This window comes from Nerophis lumbriciformis, linkage group LG07, assembly GCF_033978685.3.
Source record: "Nerophis lumbriciformis linkage group LG07, RoL_Nlum_v2.1, whole genome shotgun sequence".
In the NCBI taxonomy this organism is placed as follows: Eukaryota; Metazoa; Chordata; class Actinopteri; order Syngnathiformes; family Syngnathidae; genus Nerophis; species Nerophis lumbriciformis.
The window spans coordinates 37,830,492-37,853,790 of NC_084554.2; the positions used below are offsets into that span (position 1 = coordinate 37,830,492).

The window sequence follows — 23,299 nt, forward strand, 5'->3', positions numbered from 1 at the left end:
TCCCTCAGGCTGTACTGCATCAACAATCGACATCAGTGTGTAAAGGATATCACCACATGGGTTAAGGAACACTTCAGAAACCCACTGTCAGTAACTACAGTTGGTCGCTACATCTGTCAGTGCAAGTTAAAACTCTCCTATGCAAGGCGAAAACCGTTTATCAACAACACCCAGGAACGCCGTCGGCTTCGCTGGGCCTGAGCTCATCTAAGATGAACTGATACAAAGTAGAAAAGTGTTCCGTGGTCTGACGAGTCCACATTTCAAATTGTTTTTGGAATCTGTGGACGTCGTGTCCTCCGGACCAAAGAGGAAAAGAACAATCCGGATTGCTATAGGCGCAAAGTTGAAAAGCCAGCATCTGTGATGGTATGGGGGTATAATAGTGCCCAAGACATGGGTAACTTACACATCTGTGAAGGCGCCATTAATGCTGAAAGGTACATACAGGTTTTGGAGCAACATATGTTGCCATCCAAGCAACGTTACCATAGACGCCCCTGCTTATTTTAGCAAGACAGTGCCAAGCCACGTGTTACATCAACGTGGCTTTATAGTAAAAGAGTGCGGGTACTAGACTGGCCTGCCTGTAGTCCAGACCTGTCTCCTATTGAAAATGTGTGGCGCATTATGAAGCCTAAAATACCACAACGGAGACCCCCGGACTGTTGAACAACTTAAGCTGTACATCAAGCAAGAATGGGAAATAATTCCACCTGAGAAGCTTAAAAAATGTGTCTCCTCAGTTCCCAAACGTTTACTGAGTGTTGTTAAAAGGAAAGGCCATGTAACACAGTGGTGAACATGCCCTTTCCCAACTACTTTGGCACGTGTTGCAGCCATGAAATTCAAAGTTAATTATTATTTGCAAAAAAAAAAAAAAAGTTTATGAGTTTGAACATCAAATATCTTGTCTTTGTAGTGCATTCAATTGAATATGGCTTGAAAATGATTTGCAAATCATTGTATTCCGTTTATATTTACATCTAACACAATTTCCCAACTCATATGGAAACGGGGGTTGTACTATGTCACCATCAAAGTCTCCCTCTATTTAAAAACAGGCTATTTCTCTGTTTCTCGCTTTAATTAAGGGTACTCAAATGCACCACAATTATGGGCAATGAGCTGCAAAAGTGGAACTTGTACATAACTTTCTCAGTATGCTGCCACAAATAGATGTATTGTTATTTCCCCCTTCCTTCTATCACTTGTTCCAAACTGCTCGCGCTGTGTGTGAATACTTAAAGGTGACCTTTGACGACAGTATGACTGTTCCAAGCTCTGTTTGTCTAACTTAGGGGGCGGCAACCCGCTGCTCTTTAGCGCCGCCCTGGTGTATCCCTGGAGCTTTTTCAAAAATAAATTAAAATGGAAAAAGACGGGGTCCGGGGGGGGTATATTTTTTGTTTTAACATGGTTTCTGTAGGAGGACAAATATGACACAAACCTTCCTAATTGTTAGAAAGCTCACTGTTTAATATGTTTTTGTTAATGCTTTACTGATGAGAGTATTTGGCAAGCGCTGTTTTGTCCTACGAATTTCGGCAGTCCTTGAACTCACCGTAGTTGTGTGGACTATGACAGTTTGTTTACATGTGCAACTTTCTTCAACGTGTTTTACGCCGCTCCTTCTTTGTCTCATTTTGTCCACCAAACTTTTTATGCTGTGATTGAATGCACAAAGGGGAGCTTTGTTGACTTTATTGACTTGCATGGAGTGCTAATCAGGCATTTTGGTCAGTGCATGACTGCAAGCTAATCGATGCTAACATGCGATTTAGGCTAGCTGTATGTAAATATTGCATCATTATGCCTCGTTTGTAGGTATATTTGAGCGAATTTAATTTCCTTTACTTATGTCATCTGTGTATTTAATTTATATTTACATGTCTCATGACAGATTATCTGTATGTAGTATTGGCTGCAGTTGTTTGTGTGCCATGTTGTTCCAGACCACAGCAAATGTTACACAGTTTACAAAGATTGTCATAAATCCATCAGACAAAGACAGCCTGCCGCTACCTTTAACCTGGACACACACATCTATACCTTTGGCCGTTTTAAGCCAGTAATTTCCAGGAATTAACTCACTCTCGGAGAAGCCTCCGTTTTACTAATGTTTACTAATGTTGTAAAAATGTGTAGAACCAATATTACATTTCAACATTTCTGTCAACAAAGATTTGCGTCAGCCTGCGACACACACAGTCATTTTGATAGTAGGCTAATATAGCTATAGACATTTACATCATTATAAGACCTATATAAGGCGTTTAATTTTTTGCGGCTCCATACAGATTTATTTTTTGTATTTTTGGTCCAATATGGCTCTTTTCAACATTTGGGGTGGCCGACCCCTGGTCTAACTTGTGTAACTAACTATTTCGCATTTTTGATAAGGGTTGTTTTATAGGTTGTCTTGGACTTTTAGTCTTAGACTTGATACATTAAACATTATTGAACTTTCATGGCTATATTACTTTTAAATTAACATTTTTGACATATTTTTTTTAGTAACTTACATACTTAAATGGCAGAAAAGAAAAAATAAACTTTACAAAAGCCCGAGTGCCACCCTCTGCTTGGGGTGCAACATTCCCACTTATTCCACAAATAAATACTTTTTAAACTTTGTTTTAAATATCAGTGAAATCATATTTAATTTGTCATATTTTTAAGCATGAAAGCAGAAACATGTTCCTGTATTTGAGACGCAAATGTTCCTATTAGAGATGTCCGATAATGGCTTTTTTGCCGATATCGGATATTCCGATATTGTCCAACTCTTTATTACCGATTCCGATATCAACCGATACCGATATATACAGTTGTGGAATTAACACATTATTATGCCTAATTTTGTTGTGATGCCCCGCTGGATGCATTAAACAATGTAACAAGGTTTTCCAAAATAAATCAACTCAAGTTATGGAAAAAAATGCCAACATGGCACTGCCATATTTATTATTGAAGTCAGAAAGTGCTTTTTTTTTTTTTTAACATGCCTCAAAACAGCAGCTTGGAATTTGGGACATGCTCTCCCTGAGAGAGCATGAGGTGGGGTGGGTAGGGGGTAGCAGGGGGTGTATATTGTCGTGTCCCGGAAGAGTTAGTGCTGCAAGGGGTTATGGGTATTTGTTCTGTTGTGTTTATGTTGTGTTACGGTGCGTATGTTCTCCCGAAATGTGTTTGTCATTCTTGTTTGGTGTGGGTTCACAGTGTGGCGCATATTTGTAACAGTGTTAAAGTTGTTTATACGGCCACCCTCAGTGTGACCTGTATGGCTGTTGACCAAGTATGCATTGCATTCACTTGTGTGTGTGAAAAGCCGTAGATATTATGTGACTGGGCCGGCACGCAAAGGCAGTGCCTTTAAGGTTTATTGCCGCTCTGTACTTCTCCCTACGTCCGTGTACACAGCGGCGTTTTAAAAAGTCATAAATTTTACTTTTTGAAACCGATAATTTTGAAACCGATACCAATAATTTCCGATATTACATTTAAAAGATATTATCGGACAACTCTAGTTCCTATTATGTAGCCCTGACCATTGACTTGTGTCTGTTTTTGGGCCCGGAAAAAAGGTACCAATCGTTACCAAGGGGTCCAATAATTAGTTCTATGACAGGGGTTCCCAAACCTTTTCCTCTGAGGGCCACAGGCTGCCAAATCAAAGGATGCGGGGGCCATTTTGGTAGTTTTCACCATCAAAACCAGTACAATGTGTAGATTTTTTTTCCCAAAAACTAGAAAATGCAATTGCGGTACACATTTCCTGTGATTGTTGTTAGCAGTTAGCACACTGGCCAGATAGCGTCAAAAAACAAAAAATATGAGCAAAATTAGCTAAAAAAGCATGCTAAAGCGATAAAGGAATGGAACGACCTCACAACAAACTTGAAAAGTTTAACAGATTACTCTTCATTCACAATTGAAGTTAAAAAGTGGCTTTGGAGCCATCAAAGCTGCTCACACGGTCACTAAGGTGGGCACAATGTTTGACACATTCAACTTAATGTGTATTATATTTATCCATGAGAGCATTTTTGTTGTAAATTGTGAGATGTGTCTGTTAAAATCATGGTTGTTTTTACAAATGATGACAGATGTGAACAAGAGCATGTATTGTCTTTGTGTGATGATGTAAATGTGGTTAGAGTGTCCGCCCTGAGATCGGTAGGTTGTGAGTTCAAACCCCGGCCGAGTCATACCAAAGACTATAAAAATGGGACCCATTACCTCCCTGCTTCGCACTCAGCATCAAGGGTTGGAATTGGGGGTTAAATCACCAAAAATGATTCCCGGGCGCGGCCCCCGCTGCTGCTCACTGCTTGCCTCACCTCCCAGGGGGTGATCAAGGGTGATGGGTCAAATGCAGAGAATAATTTTGCCAAACACTAGTGTGTGTGTGACAATCATTGGTACTTTAACTTTAACTTTAAATGAGGTGTGGTTGTATTGTATATTAAGTATGTGTCCCTGAAAGGGCATTTTATCACTTTTCTTAATTTGATTGCATGCTATAGTATGATTTTATTGTCATAATTTTATTGCATGATTTTTGTATCCCTTTAATTTAGGTAGCCAGGGACTGCAGATGGAAATGAGCTATTTAGCTATAATCTGGTACAGAACATATCTGTCTTTGAGCTTAATGTTTCTGTGCATTGTCCCTTCAAATAAAGACTAAATTAAACAAAACGAAACTAACAGTACTATGCTAATATGCCAACAACAGCACGCATACAGTTATCCATCCATCCATTTTCTACCGCTTGTCCCTTTCGGGGTCGGGGGGGATCGCTGGAGCCTATCTCAGCTGCATTCGGGCGGTAGGCGGGGTACCCCCTGGACAAGTCGCCACCTCATCGCAGGGCCAACACAGATAGACAGACATTTACACACCAGGGCCAACAGTTAGCATTAGTGAAATACCAAAATAAATGACACTGAGATGTACACTTTTCTAAATTAAACTATGGAATTCTCTTTACAATGAGATAAAAGACTGTAAAAATATATTCCAATTAAAAAAATATATAAAGACAGAACAATAAAATCATATGGACAGCCATAAGTGTTTACATTTTGCTTTATATTTATTATTTTACTTATTTTTTTGTCTGGTTTTGTATTTGTTTTGTATCATCCCGTGAGGTGTATGTTACTTTTTTTTGTTCGGTTTGTACTTTATGACGTTTTGCACTTGTTGTGTTTTTTTGTGTGTTTTTTGTTTGTTTTTATTATATTTGGATGTATTTGTTTGGTTTGTATGCTATCCATTAAGTAAGACTACGTTATGTTGAAGGGGGCAGGAAAATATAAGATTTTCTTCATCCTGTTCCTTCTCAGGCATTGGTGTGTAACAGTGACGTGCGGTCACTGGAGGCAGGTGAGGCGCCGCCTCACCTGCCATCATGGAAAGAAAAAAAATGTAAAAAGAAAAAAAATTAATTAAATTGTTATATGTATTCAGTGATTATACTATAAAGTTATTTTCCATTTAACTTCACCAGTTTTAGATCATTTTTATTCAAAATCGCTGAATTTTCACATTTGCCGTTCAAATACTGAGAAGAGACGGTGCGGTGATCAGCAGCCAGTTGAGGCACGTCACTCAGTTGTGCCTCAACATGGATTGCGGACTCGGCTAACTGCTGGCCTGCTGTGCAGTGAGACCGTATTGCTATATGAACTATATTATACATTTCCATTGTTTAGTTAGCTGAGGTATATAATGTACAGTGTATTTTGTCAACAACTGTATGTGTGTAACGTATTTCTTGTGCTGAGCAATCATAAAACTGCTGCGAAGACGCACTGTGAGGCTCGCAGTAATCCCGCCTCCTGGTGCCGGTTAATGCACCCCCGCCGCAGAATGCACCCCCCGACGGGAGCGCCACACCAACCAAAGCCCACACCCAAACCCTCCACGTGCAAGACCGAATCCACCCAAAAAAAGTCACTTAACAAAAAGCCAAAAAGTGCAAAAACAACAATGCTCGCGCCGGAGGAGCCGTGAACGACTGCAGGGACACAACATTAGGTAGACTTGCAGACTGCAGCACGGATTTCATATTTCATTCATTCACAACTCCTTCAACACGAACACCACTGTTCCCGCACTTATAAGTAAAGGTAAAACCATAATAACGTTTTTTTTTATTAAATGTGCTTTTTTGTGTGCTACAGTTTGTATGTGTAACCTAGTTAAAGTTAAGTTAAAGTACCAATGATTGTCACACACACACTAGGTGTGGTGAAATTTGTCCTCTGCATTTGACCCATCCCCTTGTTCACCCCCTGGGAGGTGAGGGGAGCAGTGGGCAGCAGCGGCGCCGCACCCGGGAATCATTTTTGGTGATTTAACCCCCAATTCCAACCCTTGATGCTGAGTGCCAAGCAGGGAAGAATGCTGGTATGAGCTTTTAAACATAACCCGTTAACTGCTGCCAATCAAATGGTGAATAAGATACTCTTTAGGGTTCATATGTTTGTAAATCTGACTGTGATGAAGTCAGTGCCTCACCAGCCATGAACCTCACCGCACGTCACTGGTGTGTAAATGTGTGTTTAGTTGCTGATGTTTAATTGTCTATTGATCAAAGATGCACATCAATGAAGGAGATGAATAAAAAATGAAATTAAATGAAATTAGCTTAAAAAGCTAGCATGCTAAAATGCTACCTGACCAAAATATATTACTCTGATGTGTGTACCTGGAAAATGTGTTTAAATGCTAGCATGCTAACATTAGCATGCATCAAGTACCAAAATATGACTCAAACTTAGCTTAAAAAAAACAAAAAAAATATAATTTAAAAATAGCATGCTAAAAGGTATCATTCGTCAAGTAGCAATATGTTTGATGCTGAGGTGTATACTAGCAAAATTAGCAAGATATTATTAGAATGCTAACGATTGTGAACTACGGGCTGCAAATGGGCCCCAGACCGCACTTTGGACAGCCGTGCAATATGGTTACTAGAGGTGGACTGTGAGAGTCCTGCAAGCGTAGCTACTGGGTCAATCCATTAGGGGTCGGGGGGTGTAAGATTGTGAATACTCCCAGTGTGCGGCAGCATGGAAACAGCCGAGACTGCTTCCTGATTAGTTTAAAGGACCACAGGACAGGGTGGGCGACTACTGTGTGCAGTGTGTGTGTGTGCGTGTGTGTGTGTGCGTGTGTGTGTGTGTGTGTGTGTGTGTGTGTGTGTGTGTGTGTGTGTGTGTGTGCGTGCGTGTATGTGTGTGTGTTTTTAACAAGGGAGCGGGTTGACTGTGGCTGTGGTGGTTGCAGACCATGTAATTATTACCACTTAGAGTGGACGACAAAATAACACTTTCAGTCATAAGTAACACTCTTGTTGATTTGATAGACCAGTAAGTCCTGGTGGACTGATTGACACAAAGTATGACCTGGAATGACATCAAGCATCCTTTAAGAAAACTGAAGATACTGAAAAAATGAGGACATTCCCATGACCGGTGGATGCACACGCACAGGTGAAAATGAAAATACTGTATATGCACCCTGTCAGTGTTTCCTGTGGTATGTTTTACCTTGTGCCACTGTCATTAAACCCCAATCACTTGACATTTCTCACAAAAACGTCACTGTGTTTATCCCAATCACCACCAAATTTGCGGCCCGCAGCTAATCTTTTGACAGCCCGCGGCACGTTCTGAAAATACAATTTAAAAAAAGTGGAATAATGAAGCAAACAGGTGAAATGTAACGAGAAAAAGTTCCAATGTTTACTCTAATATCACAAAGCTGCCATAAAGGCTGTTTTTTTTTTTCTTTTAAACTGTCATTGTTCATAAAATAGTAATGAATCAAAATCACTGTTGTTATGAGTTATTGACTTAGTTAAGGCTCCAGTTACATTAAATCAAATATTCCACTTTGAAATACAAGCCCCAAATGCAGTGAAGTTGGCACGGTGTGTAATTCGTAAATAAAAACAGAATACAATGATTTGCAAATCCCTTTCAACTTATATTCAATTGAATAGACTGCAAAGACAAGATATTTAACATTCGAACTGGCAAACCTTGTTATTTTTTGCAAATATTAGCTCATTTGGAATTTGATGCCTGCAACATGTTTCAAAAAAAAGCTGGCACAAGTGGCAAAAAAGACTGGAATGCTCATCAAACACTTATTTGGAACATCCCACAGGTGAACAGGCTAATTGGGAACAGGTGGGTGCCATGATTGCGTATAAAAGCAGCTTCCATGCAATGCTCAGTCATTCACAAACAAGGATGGGGCGAGGGTCACCACTTTGTGAACAAATGCTTAAGCAAATTGTCCAACAGTTTAAGAACATTTCCCAACGAGTTATTGCAAGGAATTTAGAGATTTCACCATCTAAGGTCCGTAATATCATCAAAAGGTTCAGAGAATCTGGAGAAATCACTGCACGTAACATTGAATGCCCGTGACCTTGGATCCCTCAGACGGTACTGCATCAAAAACCGACATCAGTGTGTAAAGGATATCACCACGTGGGCTCAGGAACACTTCAGAAAACCACTGTCAGTAACTACAGTTTGTCTCTACATCTGTTAGTGCAAGTTAAAACTATACTATGCAAAGGGAAAGCCATTTATCAACAACACCCAGAAACGCCGCCAGCTTCACTGGGCCCAAGCTCATCTAAGATGGACTGATGCAAAGTGGAAAAGTGTTTTGTGGTCTGACGAGTCCACATTTCAAATTGTTTTTAGAAACTGTGGACGTTGTGTCCACCGGAACAAAGACGAAAAGAACCATCCGGATTGTTATAGGCGCAGAGTTCAAAAGCCAGCATCTGTGATGGTATGGGGGTGTATTAGTGCCCAAGGCATGGGTAACTTACACATCGGTTAAGTTAAAGTACCAACTATAGTGGTGAGATTATCCTCTGCATTTGACCCATCACCCTCACCGCCTGGGAGGTGAGGGTAGCAGTGGCCGCGCCCGGGAATCATTTTTGGTGATTTAAACCCCAATTCCAACCCTTGATGCTGAGTGCCAAGCAGGGAGGTACTGGGTCCCATTTTTATAGTCTTTGGTATGACTCGGCCGGGGTTTGAACTCACGACCTACCGATCTCAGGGCGGACACTTAAAGGCATCATTAATGCTGAAAGGTACATACAGTTTTTGGAGCAAAATATGTTGCTATCCAAGCAACGTTATCATGGACGCCCCTGCTTATTTCAGCAAGACAATGCCAAGCCACGTGTTACAACAGCGTGGCTTCATAGTAAAAGAGTGCGGATACTCGACTGGCCTGCCTGTAGTCCAGACCTGTCTCCCATTGAAAATGTGTGGCTCATTATGATGCCTAAAATACGACAACAGAGACCCCGGACTGTTGAACAACTTAAGCTGTACATCAAGCAAGAATGGGAAATAATTCCACCTGTAAAGCTTCAAAAATTGGTCTCCTCAGTTCCCAAACGTTTACTGAGTGTTGTTAAAAGGAAAGCCCATGTAACAGAGTGGTAAAAATGCCACTGTGCCAACTTTTTTGCAATGTGTTGCTGCCATTAAATTCTAAGCTAATGATTATTTACATTTATAGCAATGTTGATCAATGTGCTTTGTCCTTGTTCAAATAAACTAATGAAATGAAAATGAATTTGATCAACAGCCGTGATTGTCAAACTGTGGTACGTGTACCACTAGTTGTACTCCAAAGAATCATTTGATTTAAGTTGATTTTCCTTTATTCAAACACAGTGTTACTGTTCAAACTGTGTGTAATGTTACAGTGGCCATAAACATTAAATACAATTGTTAAATTAAACCTCTGACTTGATTTTAATGAATACTTAGGCCTACTACGCTACTGTATTTTAATGTTGGTCATTATGGTGGTACTTGGAGAGCCTTGTTTTTTCTGAGGTGGTACTTGGTGAAAGGCGTTTGAGAACCACTGATTTGGACACTTGAGCATTCAAAGTAAAAAAAAAAAAAAAAAACTTTTGTGAGTAGGGCTCTTTTGGATACCCAAGAATTTTAGTAGGATTTTGTTTTTTAAACTGTTATTGCTCAAAAAATAAGAATTAATGGTGAATGGTGAATTATGGACCTATTTAAAGCTTCAATTACTTCACACCAAATATTCCACTTTGACATTTTTGGGGGGTAAAATAATGCATATTTTGTGTTTTTGTCATACAAAAACAGGGTTTTGACAAAAAGGGAATAAAACAAACATTTTAAAAACTTTATATCGACAAACTTGCAGCTGATCTCGAGATTTGAGTGCTGATCAAAAAAAGAATAATACCGTATTTTTCTGAGTATAAGTCGCACAGGAGTATAAGTCGCACCTGCCGAAAATGCATAATAAAGAAGGAAAAAAACATATATAAGTCGCACTGGAGCCCGGCCAAACTATGAAAAAAAACTGCGACTTATAGTCCGAAAAATACGGTAATAGTATGTGACTTATTTCTAACTCTTTTATGACTGAAAACCTTCCGGATCCCCAGGATCAAACTTAAGGGGCGCCCTAAAGGTAAAAAATATAAATATATTATACATTCTATTGGGTTTGAAAATGAAAATGCTTTAACTTTTCAGGCTCTGACCCTCAACGGAAAAAACTGCGCCTTAAAAGGACTGACACGCGCATGTGTGCAAAATCTGAGCGAGATTGGTTGAAAAACAAGCAAAAACATCTTTCCGAGGTTATGTCGGAGTCTAATTGGTGTTCCATCGTACTTTTGGAGGGTATTGAGGGTCATCGTACGAACAGCCAGGTTCTTCTCCAAAAATAGTCAGCAGAAAAGGGAGCAAAAGTTGCGTGGTGGGAGGAGTCAAAGCGGGAGAAGATGGCGAGGGAAAGCGAGGAGGGGAGTTAATGAGCACCAGATGCGTTACCTTCGCTGGGAGTCGCATTCTTGGCCGCTTTGGTCGGCGTGTGATCGGTGCTGGAGCTTATGTCAGAGGAGATGCTGGAGCTCCCTTTGCCTGGTGGGGGACAAGAAGACATCATGAACACATCATCTCTTGTCGTGTTTTATCACTTCTATGACACCTGCAGTTTGTCACCGACATTGAAACTTGGATCCGTTTCGGCCTTCAAAGGCAACAGCCATCAATCTGCTTAATATGACAAGTGCTGGTCTATCGAGTCCCGCTGGATTTACAGCAACCAGCTAAGCTTGCAGGGCTAAGATGGAGGACGAGAGTCCACCTCGGTGACTGCCTGTCTGCCTGCTTGTTTATGGGATTCCATTCCTCCGGCGGATCATAAATGCAGCTCTGCGGCTTTCCTGAGACAAAGAATGCGGTGTCGGCTGAGAGCTTATTCCAAAAAGTCAAGCTTGTGTGCACAAACAAGAACCTTGAAAGGTCCCCTATTATGCAAAGGGATTTTTTTTAATGACGCGTCCCGAGAGCCGGTTTATGAGCACCAGAAGTGGGGAAAATCAATCACTTCTTTGCTCAGCACGCCACTTCACGGGTTTTGTAAAATGGTCATGAATGAATGACAGGGCAATCAATAATAAAGCGTACCCCAAACATATTCCTAGCCTTTTCCTGCTCCATCACTGATATGACTAAAATGGCAAATTTCCCCAGTTCTTTACATTGTGGGTGGGTGTGACCGGGAGATATGCAAATGTATGCTTCAATTGGAGATGGACCGATCCCGACCATAGGATGCCGAGCCCAGACGATCTTTACCGCAGCTGTGTCCCAGTTTTTGTGTGACTCAAGACTGTACTCACGTGAAATATTCCTTCAAAAACACACAATTACATTTCCATGCATGCAGGAATTCCTGGCTCACATTTGAGAGCAAGCTGCAACTGGCGCGTCGTCTATCCACAGTGCGAAACGGCTTCTAAAATACGAATCCTCACCAGCATGGTGAAAAATAAACCTAAGTTTCATCCACGTACCATTATCACTGGAGGACGAGAGGAAGAGGAAGGGCTAAGCATGCTAATGAGGACACAAGAAGCTAATAAACTTCAATGTCAAATAGGAGTGATCGATCCAGACGTCGATACTATTGATATCTAGTATAGTATCAGTATATAAACGATACTAAAGTGATTAGATTGATGTTTTTCTTTTTGTTGTTCTTATTACAAAATACATGTGTTGGTGCTTTTTGTTATTGTTTACAACCTCGGGGAGTAAGTCTGGCTTTGAGGGCAAAATCCTTAAGATTGAAATCAGAGCCAATAGTAGTTTTTGCTTTTGTTTACTTATTCTGTACTAGCCACTTTATTTTGTTAAAAGAAAATGTAGCATTCAATACCAAAAATGTTACACAGTACATCATTTGATTTGTAACAATACCTGGATCTGAAGCCAAAAAATCGGCTCTGGATCATAGGCCAAAAATGTTGATCGGGACTTCTCTAATTTTAATAATGACGATTTAAATTTTGCACAAACAATACATAATTGACAAATTTATTTTTCATGATTTTTTTTTTTTTTGTACATATCATGCATCAAATGAAGTTTAAGTTTGATTGAAAAAGTATAAAAGGTGTTTCTAAATAAATAAGTGTGGGGGAAAAAAGAGGGCCATTCAAAATAAAATTATGTTCAGGGCTCTAAGTTTGTCCATAGGCTTCGCAACATGTCTTAAAATAAAATAAAGTAGACTATACTATATAGTGGGAGCTTCAAACTGAGTGATTTGTTGTTTTATTCATAGCAAAACTGCTAACCTAGCATGATGTTGATGGTAAAATGTTAGCATGTAGCTGACATAGCCATGCTATGCCAACGTTTGTATCCTCCTGTCCCACTCCTTAATGTTGCATATGTGACATGACATACAGTGGAACCTCGATTTTCAAACCCCTCTATTTGATTTGGATTTACACATTTTAAATGGAGCCAATTATGCCTCCGTGTGCAACCATGTTTTTGTGTACGAATGCTTCATTCATTTCGTGCAAGCAAAAAGCAGGGCGTAGCATTTCTCCCTGTCGAAAGCTGTGCATTGCAGCGCACTACTCGTCACTACTCAGTGCTTCAGTGTGTGTGCATTTTGACAAGTTTTGTCCATTTTGCTAACTCAATATGAGTCCCAAAAAGACAAAAGAGATTTGTGTTTATTATTGTAGCAATATGATTAAAGTTAGGCTTTTTGTGATTTCTGATCGTTTGTGAGGGCACCAAAGTGACGTCAGTATGTGTACCTAGTCTGTGTTTTTTCGCCTTTTGACATGTTTTATTCATTTTGCCAACTCAATATGAGTCCCAAAAAGACCAAAGGGATTTGTGTTTATTATTGTAGCAATATGGTTAAAGTTAGGATTTTTGTGATTTCTGATCGTTTGTGAGGGCACCAAAGTGACTTCAGTGTGTGTGCCTATTCTGTGTTTTTTCGCTTTTTGACATGTTTTATGGGGTCTTATGCTAGACCAACTCGACGTCCATTGCACCGGTCTCCCCTTGTGCAACCCTTTGAGACACTTGTGATTAAGGGCTATATAAATAAACATTGATTGATTGATTGATATTCATTTCGCTAACTCAATATGAGTCCCAAAAAGACCAAATATATTTTTTTGTTTATCATTGTAGCAATATGATTGTTGTTAAAGTTAAGGATTTGTGTGATTTCTTATCGTTTTGATGGCACCAAAGAGACTTCATTGTGTGTGCCTATTGTGTGTTTTTTTGCCTTTTGACAAGTTTTGTCCATTTTGCGAACTCAATAAGAGTCCTGAAAAAGACAAAAGGGATTTTTGTTTATCATTGTAGCAATATGGTTGTTAAACTTAAGGATTTTTGTGATTTCTGATCATTTGTCAGGGCACCAAAGTGACCTCTGTGTGTGTGCCTATTCTGTGTTTTTTTCGCCTTTTGACAAGTTTTGTCCATTTTGCTAACTCAATGTGAGTCCCGAAAAGACAGAAGGTATTGTTGTTTATTGTTGTAGCAATATTGTTGTTAAAAGTAAAGATTTTTGTGATTTCTGATCGTTTGGAGGGCACCAACGCGGGTGCACGTGTTGGTAGAGCAGCGTATAAAGAGGACAGCAGCTTGTTGTTGTTGTTTTGGCATGTTAATAAAGAGATAGTTAATTCATCACTCTATGTTTATTTGGTATACAGTATTATATAGCACTTTATATTGTGTTCAAAGTGTACAAACCTTCACTAAAATATGGACTTTTGACAAGGCTGGAACCAATTATTTATATTTACATTGTTTCTATCTGTGTTGGCCCTGCGATGATGTGGTGACTTGTCCAGGGTGTACCCCGCCTTCCGCCTGAATGCCACTGAGATAGGCTTCAGCACCCCCCGCGACCCCGAAAGTGACAAGCGGTAGAAAATGGATGGATGGATGGATGGAAGTGCAGAGGATAAAGTACACATAAGCACTTCTTAGACACACACAAAACGGTGTGTTGTCAGTCGGGCTGATTGTACTTAAGACTTATCGAAACTAGTTTTGGAGATGAGGATGCATAATTTCAATCTAGACATACACAACGATGATGTCACCAAGCGGCAACATCTTGAATCCAGCAGTGACTCAAACTTGCTGTTTTCATATCAAAGCAAGAAAAAAAAACAACCAAATGATGCAACCCCCCCCCCCCCCGAGAGACAACTATTCTAATACGACTTTTCTCCGCCCGTCTCAGCAAATGAGCAAGCTCTGTGGCTTGCGGATTCGTGCGAGGCCGCTTGTTTTCCGGAAAAGAAAAAAAAATACACGGAGAGAATCCGCCTGCTTCCTGACGTCTGCTTATATAATATCTGATGTGGACGGTGCATGCGTAGACCGGAACGGTTGATTGGTTGCCGAGTCACACTTGGAAACAGATGTCTGGACAACGGACAGAAAGCAGAAGTGGACATTTTTAATAGTGTGACATAGTGGAGATGATGAGCTTTATCATGTTTTTTTTTCAAACCATATTAGGACACAAACTACAAAATCATGCACAACATTGTATAGAGGTGCTGCCTGAATCGAGGAATACTCCTTTAATATTTAGTGAAGATCTTGATAAAGATGCCTTCACAGTTTGAGTCCCTGTGAGTTGCATGAACCAGTAAGTAGCCTCGTAACTAAAAACGACATTGTTGAGCGTATGAGTTGAGCATTAAGATTCACACAAAGGAACAATCTTACTCAAAGTAGCAGTAGAGTGAAAAAACAAGTTGACTTTCTATGCCTATTTGGGTTTCATTGTATTAATTAGTTCTCAACCTTTTTTCAGTGATGTACCCCCTGTAAAAAAAATTTTAATTCAAGTACCCCCTAATCAGAGCAAAGCATTTTTGGTTGAAAAAAAGAGATAAAGAAGTAAAATACAGCACTATGTCATCAGTTTCTGATTTATTAAATTGTATAACAGTGCAAAATATTGCTCATTTGTAGTGGTCTTTCTTGAACTATGTGGAAAAAAGATAGTTTTTTATTTATATTTATAAAGGATTTTTGAATTGTTGCTATTTTAGAATATTTTTTAAAAATCTCACGTACCCCTTGGCATACCTTCAAGTACCCCCAGGGGTACGCGTACCCCCATTTGAGAACCACTGCATTAAACCATATCCTTAGACTTAGACTTAGACAAACTTTATTGAGCCACAAGGGAAATTGTTCCACACAGTTGCTCAGTTTCAAAGGATGGAAAGGGTAAGGATGGAAAGGATAATGCAGGTATTATGTAGACAAAAAATGTACCATAGTAGCAATATAAAATATAACATATATGTAATATTTACATATTATATACCGGTATACAGTATATAAAATATACTGATATATTATTATATTATATTATATTTTTATATAATATATACAATGTATAACAAATCCCAATTACCATGTACAATATTACAGTATTTATTTATTTATTTATTTATTTATTTTGTATTTTTTTATATATAAATATATATATATTTATTTATATATATTATAATTTTATTTACAATCTGCAAAGTAAGTGAAAATACCTTCCAAAATGTCACAAAATGCTACAAATTTAGTCAGCCATTTTGAATATTCTGCTCCGAATATATCCGGCTATTTTCGGAGATTGACATTACAATAGTAAAGCTTCTGCACTCCGACCATATTATCAGATCAGTCGTACTGGAAATATGCTAAAATTGGAAAGAGATGAGCTGTTTATCATTCACAATCCTTATTTAAGATAAGAACATATATGCTTGGCTTTTTTTATGCTTTCGAAATCGTAAATAAATACCAAACAATTGAGTCAACAGATCAAGGGTACTCTCTTAAGATCATAACAATCCTCCATTTACATGTCATAACCTGAAAATTAACCAAATATGAGTGAAAACTGTTGGTATAAGCACCAATGCAGATAGTCTATTTAGCTAATGTTAGCTTACGCTGCTATTGTTGACACACTAAGGTTCTGCTTCGTCTCCAACTTGCTAAAAGTAAATTCGAGATTACAATTCATTCATCTCTCACCTGGTAGTACACAAATGTGGCCATGGACCGACTTCCACATCCCCAAGGTGGAAAAAGACGCTAGTTGCGGCAATTTTTTTTAACCGTTTGTGAGGATTGCGATAAACTTTTCATGTACCGTATTTTTCGGAGTATAAGTCGCTCCGGAGTATAAGTCGCACCGGCCGAAAATGCATAATAAAGAAGGAAAAAAACATATATAAGTCGCATTTTTGGGGGAAATTTATTTGATAAAACCCAACACCAAGAATAGACATTTGAAAGGCAATTTAAAATAAATAAAGAATAGTGAACAACAGGCTGAATAAGTGTACGTTATATGAGGCATAAATAACCAACTGAGAACGTGCCTGGTATGTTAACGTAACATATTATGGTAAGAGTCATTCAAATAACTATAACATATAGAACATGCTATATGTTTACCAAACAATCTGTCACTCCTAATAGCTAAATCCCATGAAATCTTATACGTCTAGTCTCTTACGTGAATGAGCTAAATAATATTATTTGATATTTTACGCTAATGTGTTAATAATTTCACACATAAGTCGCTCCTGAGTATAAGTCGCACCCCCGGCCAAACTATGAAAAAAACTGCGACTTATAGTCCGAAAAATACGGCAAACGGAATTATGTGAGCGTCCCGTCGGTCGACATCCCAGCAAGAGTGGAAATATTACAGTAAGTGTTTGTTTTATTATGGTTTATTATGGTTAGTTTGTACGTTTAGCACCTAGCAATAATGCTACATGATGCTACACTGTTTCAATAAAGCTGCATCCGGGTAGCATTCGGGTACTAAAACCTATTGCTCATCCTCTTTATGTCCGGGCTCAAAAATGTAAGGTCCTGGATCATAATTTTCTCAAAGTAATTGTTGTTGGCTCTCACAAAATCTGCTTGATTGGCATTTTTGTTGATGGGGAAGGGATCTGTGGTTCCTAACGCTATGTCACGGACTACGTGACTGGCTTCCTCCTTATCTCTCAAAATGGCTTGTGAATCTCTGTGAGATTGTTACTATTTCGATCATATCTATTTATTCACAAACTTTGGAAGTCTTTTGGTGTCATAAATCAGACATATATGATAATAGCTTCAACAAAGAGGAAGCTTGTTTTTCCACTCTACTGGTACTTATAGGTATATACCGTAATAGATTTGTGTACTATAGTTTGAAAATAAAGACTCTAAATTTCATAATTGTCTGTGAAAAAAAAGTGTTCATCCATCATCCATAAGTGTGATCGGCCAATACCAATCCTGATCACATATATTAACTGTGACATTTATCATGTATTTACGGTAAGAGCTCATGGCTAATGAGAGTTTAACAATATCAACAATATTTAAACTAGTTCCTTATTCTCTTTTATTACATATAATTGTTTGAACAAAAAGTAAAAACTACTATAAACTATTATTCTGAATCCTTTGGTTTTTGCCCTCTATGTCCTCCTCAGTTCAAAGGAATTATTGCCTGAGTCTGTAAACATTAACAAAAACAATTTTGAGAAAATAAAAATATATTGTAGACATAATCATGCTAGTATCGATAATATACGGATACTAGCCTTGGTATCAACATGATCTAACTCGATATCTAAATCTTATTAATTTTCATTCTTACTTTCTGCTGTAACATGCTTCAATCTACACTTCGTAAACTTTACTTAACACTTATTTCTTAGTATTCTTTAAAGCTAGCTTAGTAGGTAGCTTAGCTATTAGCATGCTTGCGCTTGGCTTGTTCTCTCAATGTGTAACATGTTTAGCCTCGTCCTCCAGTGATGATGGTACTTAAGAAACTAAGAAATGAAGTTAATTTGCTGTAATGGAGGTGATTATTATTAGCTTCGGAGGAGCGGCTCCATACTGTGTATGGCGATACATTATTAGCTACTAGCCGCTTGTTAGCCGGGGGACTAAAAATAAACACAGTGCCAGCCAGAGGGGATCGGCGTTTGTGATTGGCTTTAAAAGCCATGTCAATCACATACTTTTTCACGAAAATGACCCCAAAGGGAATAAGAGGTAGAAAATAGATGGATGGATGGGCATTTGGACTTTGGTACTTATAGGGAATACACAAAAAAATGTGATTCACATCTGAATCGGGATTGTCATTCATCCCGATTCTAAATCAATTCATAATATTAAAAAATGTATTTAAAAAATGTTTTAACTAAAAAATTTGTAGAAATTTTATACATTTTTAAAAATACATTTTAGGCCATCTCTATGCAACCAGAAGGAGCTTTTCTAACCTGTAACCTGCTTTGAAAAAGTTTCATTAGAACTGTTATGCCAAACAAAACACTGCGAGAATCGGTTTGAATCGGGAATCGATACAGATTGGCGGCCGATCGATCGGCATATCCCTAATTATAGTATTTAATTTGAACTTTGGTACTGATAGGGGTGCACCAAAAATCGATTCACATTTGAATTGCGATTGTTATTCATCCCGATTCTAAATCGATTCAAAAATGTATTAAAAAAAAAAAATGTAAGAATTTTTTTTAAAAATTGTATCAATTTTAAAATACATTTTTGGCCATTTCCATGCAACTAGAAGGAGGTTTTCTATCCTGTAACTTGCTTTAACAAGTTTAATTGTTTAATTACAACTGTTATGCTAAACAAAACATTGCAAGAATCGGTTTCAATCGAGAATCGATTCTAAAGCAAATCGTCACCCTAGGAATCGGAATCGGATCGAATCGTTAGGTGCCCAAACAAGTATTTCCCTAATTGCTATGCACACATGTCAACATTCGCATTTGGAAACTTTCCAGAAATAAAAGAACATGCAGCTGAGATAGGCTCCAGCACCCCCCGTAACCCCGAGAGGGACAAGCGGTAAAAATGGATGGATGGATGAGAGGATAGTAAGAGAAATCCGAGCAGAGCCCCCAAATGATTTTTCATTGTCATGTATACGGGAGTGCAGGTACGAAGTCATCCTTATACTGCTAACAGCCACGAGGAGAGATAGTTGCATTATATGCTGGGATTGCTATGATATGCTGTGATGTAGAGAATGACTGGCCAACTCAGTTTCCAAGTTGGTAGCAAACATGGCACCCCGAGGGGCTTTTGACCAATCATTTAGTAGATCCTTTGGCCCTCTGGTTGGTCAAAAGTGTGACTACAGGGCGCCATGTTTGCTACCAACCTTAGTCTCTCTATACAGCCAGCCAGCCATTACCGTGGGAACCGCACTTTGTAGTTTTGCAATCATGATCATTATGGAGCAGCGGCAATGACGTTGTCGTCGTCATGCGTCTATTCTGGAAGCAGCTCCTTTTTAGACTTGCGCGGCGGCCAAACTGCTGCGCCGCATTTGTTTTATTACGCTTGTTGACATGTGGTTCTATGGCTTGGGTCTGCGCGGATCCTGAAAAGCCGCAACTTTGCCTGGAAAAGTCAAACCCTCGAGCTAAAGCGGACCCGGCGGAGGTCCCTGAGGACCCTCGAGCAGCAGGTCCACTTGGCTCGCCGAGTCCTCTCCTGTCCTGTTATTTTAAACTTCCAATCTTATTGACTTAGGACGGGATCACGCTGGAATGTTATTCATCCAAACATTTCAGCTCTGCAGACAGAAATAACGCAGCCCTGAGATTTTGGGAGTCTTCGTTTAGGTAGTTTAAAAAAAAAAGGTGAGAGTCTTCACATTCCAAGTAAGGAGATTTTATCAGCGATGCGGACTTCGGTTATCATAACATCGAAAAGGCGTTCTCTCCCTGGATTTTGTCCGCATTCCATTAAGGTGAAGCAGTTTCCCTGCAAGTCAATCTGCCACCAAACCAAAGCAGCTCTAAAAAAAAAAAAGAAATTAAAAAGGCGTCATTTATCCTGGTTATTACTGTACATTTCTCTTCGACATTTGTGCAGCAGCGCTGGAGCAGAAAAAATGTCAGGAATTGTTTCTTATCAAGATCCGAGTGAGTCAGTCAGCCAAACACTCGGCCTCTGACCCCGCCTCCTCTAAGACTTTAGGACGGTGGACTCTCCGTGACATATGATGTCACTTTCTGCTTTTCTGTGTGTTGTTTGTATCTTTCTCAGCAACGTTTGTGTCTTTTAAGACAGCTAACGCTACAAAGCACTGCAATACAGCAGGTCTGGGTTGGATTGTGCCTCATCCCGCACTCTCGGGAGTGAAGAATGCACTACTGACCTGATAACTCCGAAAGCGAAAGAGATGATGCAGTACTATCTGCTGACAGATGCAACCTATGTGGTTGTTTGAGCACACTGCAGCTAGTCCTGGATAGTCCCACTCCGATGCATCAGTCACACACAGGATTCTCACAGCCAAAATACAACCTTATGTCCTCAAACATGCAACATTTTCTGTGCATCTGAGTATTTTACGTACTTTATTGTCCTTTTAGGGCGGTGGTCAGCAACCCGCGGCTCTAGAGCCACATACGGGTCTTGAGCGGCGCCCTGGTGGCTCCATGGAGCTTTTTCAAAAATGTATGGAAATGGAAAAAAAATGGGGTGAAAAATATATTTTTTGTTGTAATATGGTTTCGGTAGGAGGACAAACTTCACCGATGAGAGTATTTGGCGAGCACCATTTTGTCCTACTGATTTCAGTGGCCCTTGAACTCACCGTTATGTGGACTGTGACTGAAGACTCAACAGTTTTGTTTACATGTACAACGTTCACCCACGCTGCCACAGAAAGACGTGTTTTATGCCACTCCTTCTTTGTCTCATTTTGTCCACCAAACGTTTTATACTGTGCGTGAATGCACAAAGGTGAGCTTTGTTGATGTTATTGACTTGTTGGAGTGCTAATCAGGCATATTTGGTCACTGCATGACTGCAAGCTAATCAATGCTAGCATGCTATTTAGGCTAGCTGTACGTACATATTGCGTCATTATGCCTCGTTTGTAGGTATATTTGAGCTCATTTAATTTATTTTACTTATGTCATCGGTGTATTTAGTTAATTTTTCCATGTTTCCATGTTTCATGACACATTATCTGTATGTGTATATTGGCTGCATTTCTGATAGTGCCATGTTGTTCCAGACCACAGCAAACCTTAGCCAGCTTGCAAAGATTGTAATAAATCCATTAGAAGAAGGCGGCCTGCCGTTTCCTTTAACGTGGACGTACACATTTATACCTTTGGCCATTCTAAGGTGAGTGCTGAGTTATCTCACCCTCTCAGAAGTTTTACTAATGTTTTCCAATGTTGTAAAAATGTGTAGAATAAATATTACACTTTTGAACATTTCTGTCAGCTAAGATTTGCGTCAGCCTGCGACACATACTCATTTTGATAGTACGGTAGGCTAATTTAGCCACTTACATCATGTGTTGCCATCATTATAACACTTATACAAGTCTTTTATTTTTGTGCGGCTCCAGACAGATTACTTTTTTGTATTTTTGGTCCAATATGGTTTTAGGGGTACTATTCTTGTCACTGGGGGTGCCATTTGCACCTTAAGGGACAAAAATAGGCGACTGTAACTGCATTCCTGGCAGAGTGTGGTGTTTATTTTGTCAGCAATAAAAACATTCTTGTGTGACTTTGGGATGCAGAATACGATTTTCAAAGTAAGAAAGTGCAATATGTTGTCTTTATTGTCACATTGTACCCTAAGGGACAGAAATTACACAGTTATGCTCATTGTGTTGGTTTTAATGTAATGTAATGTTTTGCTGCTAGGTTGGATTTGCATTTATCAAAACACTAAACACAGATTTTTAAAGTAGAAAAAACTGTCAAACGTGTTTTTTTTCTTCACTTTGGATGGCACAAACTGCATAAATTAAAGATTTTCTACATAAAAGTTGTTGCTAAGCTTTACAATTTAAAGTTTGGACTTAGAGATGTATTTTTAGAACTAGGAAAGGTACATAAAAAAGTGTGATAATTAGTCTTTGTTATCAGACTGTACCTTCAAAATGGACGAATATAGCACCATTTCTGGCACAGTAATGTTTATTATGTAGGTTTTAATCGGTGATATTAGATTTGCAATTATTAAAACACTAAAGATATCTTAAAGTAGGAGAAGCAGTCAAAAATGTGAAATGGGGTGCATTTTTGATCCATTTTAATGGAGCAAACAGCATAAATGGAATATTTTTTTCACAAAAGTACTAAGGTTTTGACTTCGGGAGCTCTTTAGAGCTGAAAAAATACATTAAAGTGCAATAATTAGTATCATTATAGCAGATTGTACTTTAAAGGACACGCTTATGTTTATTGTGTAGGCTTTAAATATTACATTTTGCTGTGATATTGGATTTGCATTTATTAAAACACTAAACCATAACCCAGTTGGACTTTTAAAAGTAAAAAAAAAAAAACAGTCAAACTAGTGAGATAGTGAGCATTTTCTTTTATCAATTTTAATGGAGCAAACGGCAAAAATTGAATATTTTCTGCATAAATGTTGGTGATAATTAATGTTTTGACTTAGAGAGTTCTTTTCAGAGCCAAAAAGTTACATTCAAGTGCAATAGTTAGGCTTTATTGTACCTTAATGGACTACAGTCGGTCCATTAATGGCACACTTATGTTCTTTATGTAGGTTTTTTAAATCTTATAGTTGCTCCTATGCTGGATTTGCAATTATGAAAACACATTAACGCAGGAAAACAGTCAAACATGTGAGATTTATGGTACATTTTACTGGAGAAAACGGCATAAATTGAATGATGTATGTATTAAAGTTGTTGCTAATCAAAGTTTTGACTTAGGGAGGTCATTTTACAGCTGGAAAAATTACATTAAAGTGCAATAATTAGTCTTATTAGCAGATTCTGCCTAACATACCTTACTTACAGGGACATAAATGGATTACTGTA

General features: G+C 38.8%; 1 protein-coding gene across 2 annotated transcripts in view; it reads right to left on the reverse strand.

Annotated features, from left to right (window-relative positions):
• LOC133609547 (F-box/LRR-repeat protein 7-like) overlaps positions 1-23,299 on the reverse strand; it is a 75,822-nt gene that overhangs the window by 27,020 nt on the left and 25,503 nt on the right. For both annotated transcript variants that reach the window (XM_061965214.1, XM_061965216.1), the window contains one exon: positions 10,888-10,977. In XM_061965214.1, the coding sequence (XP_061821198.1) occupies positions 10,888-10,977 (90 nt within the window). The remainder of the gene's footprint in view (positions 1-10,887; positions 10,978-23,299) is intronic.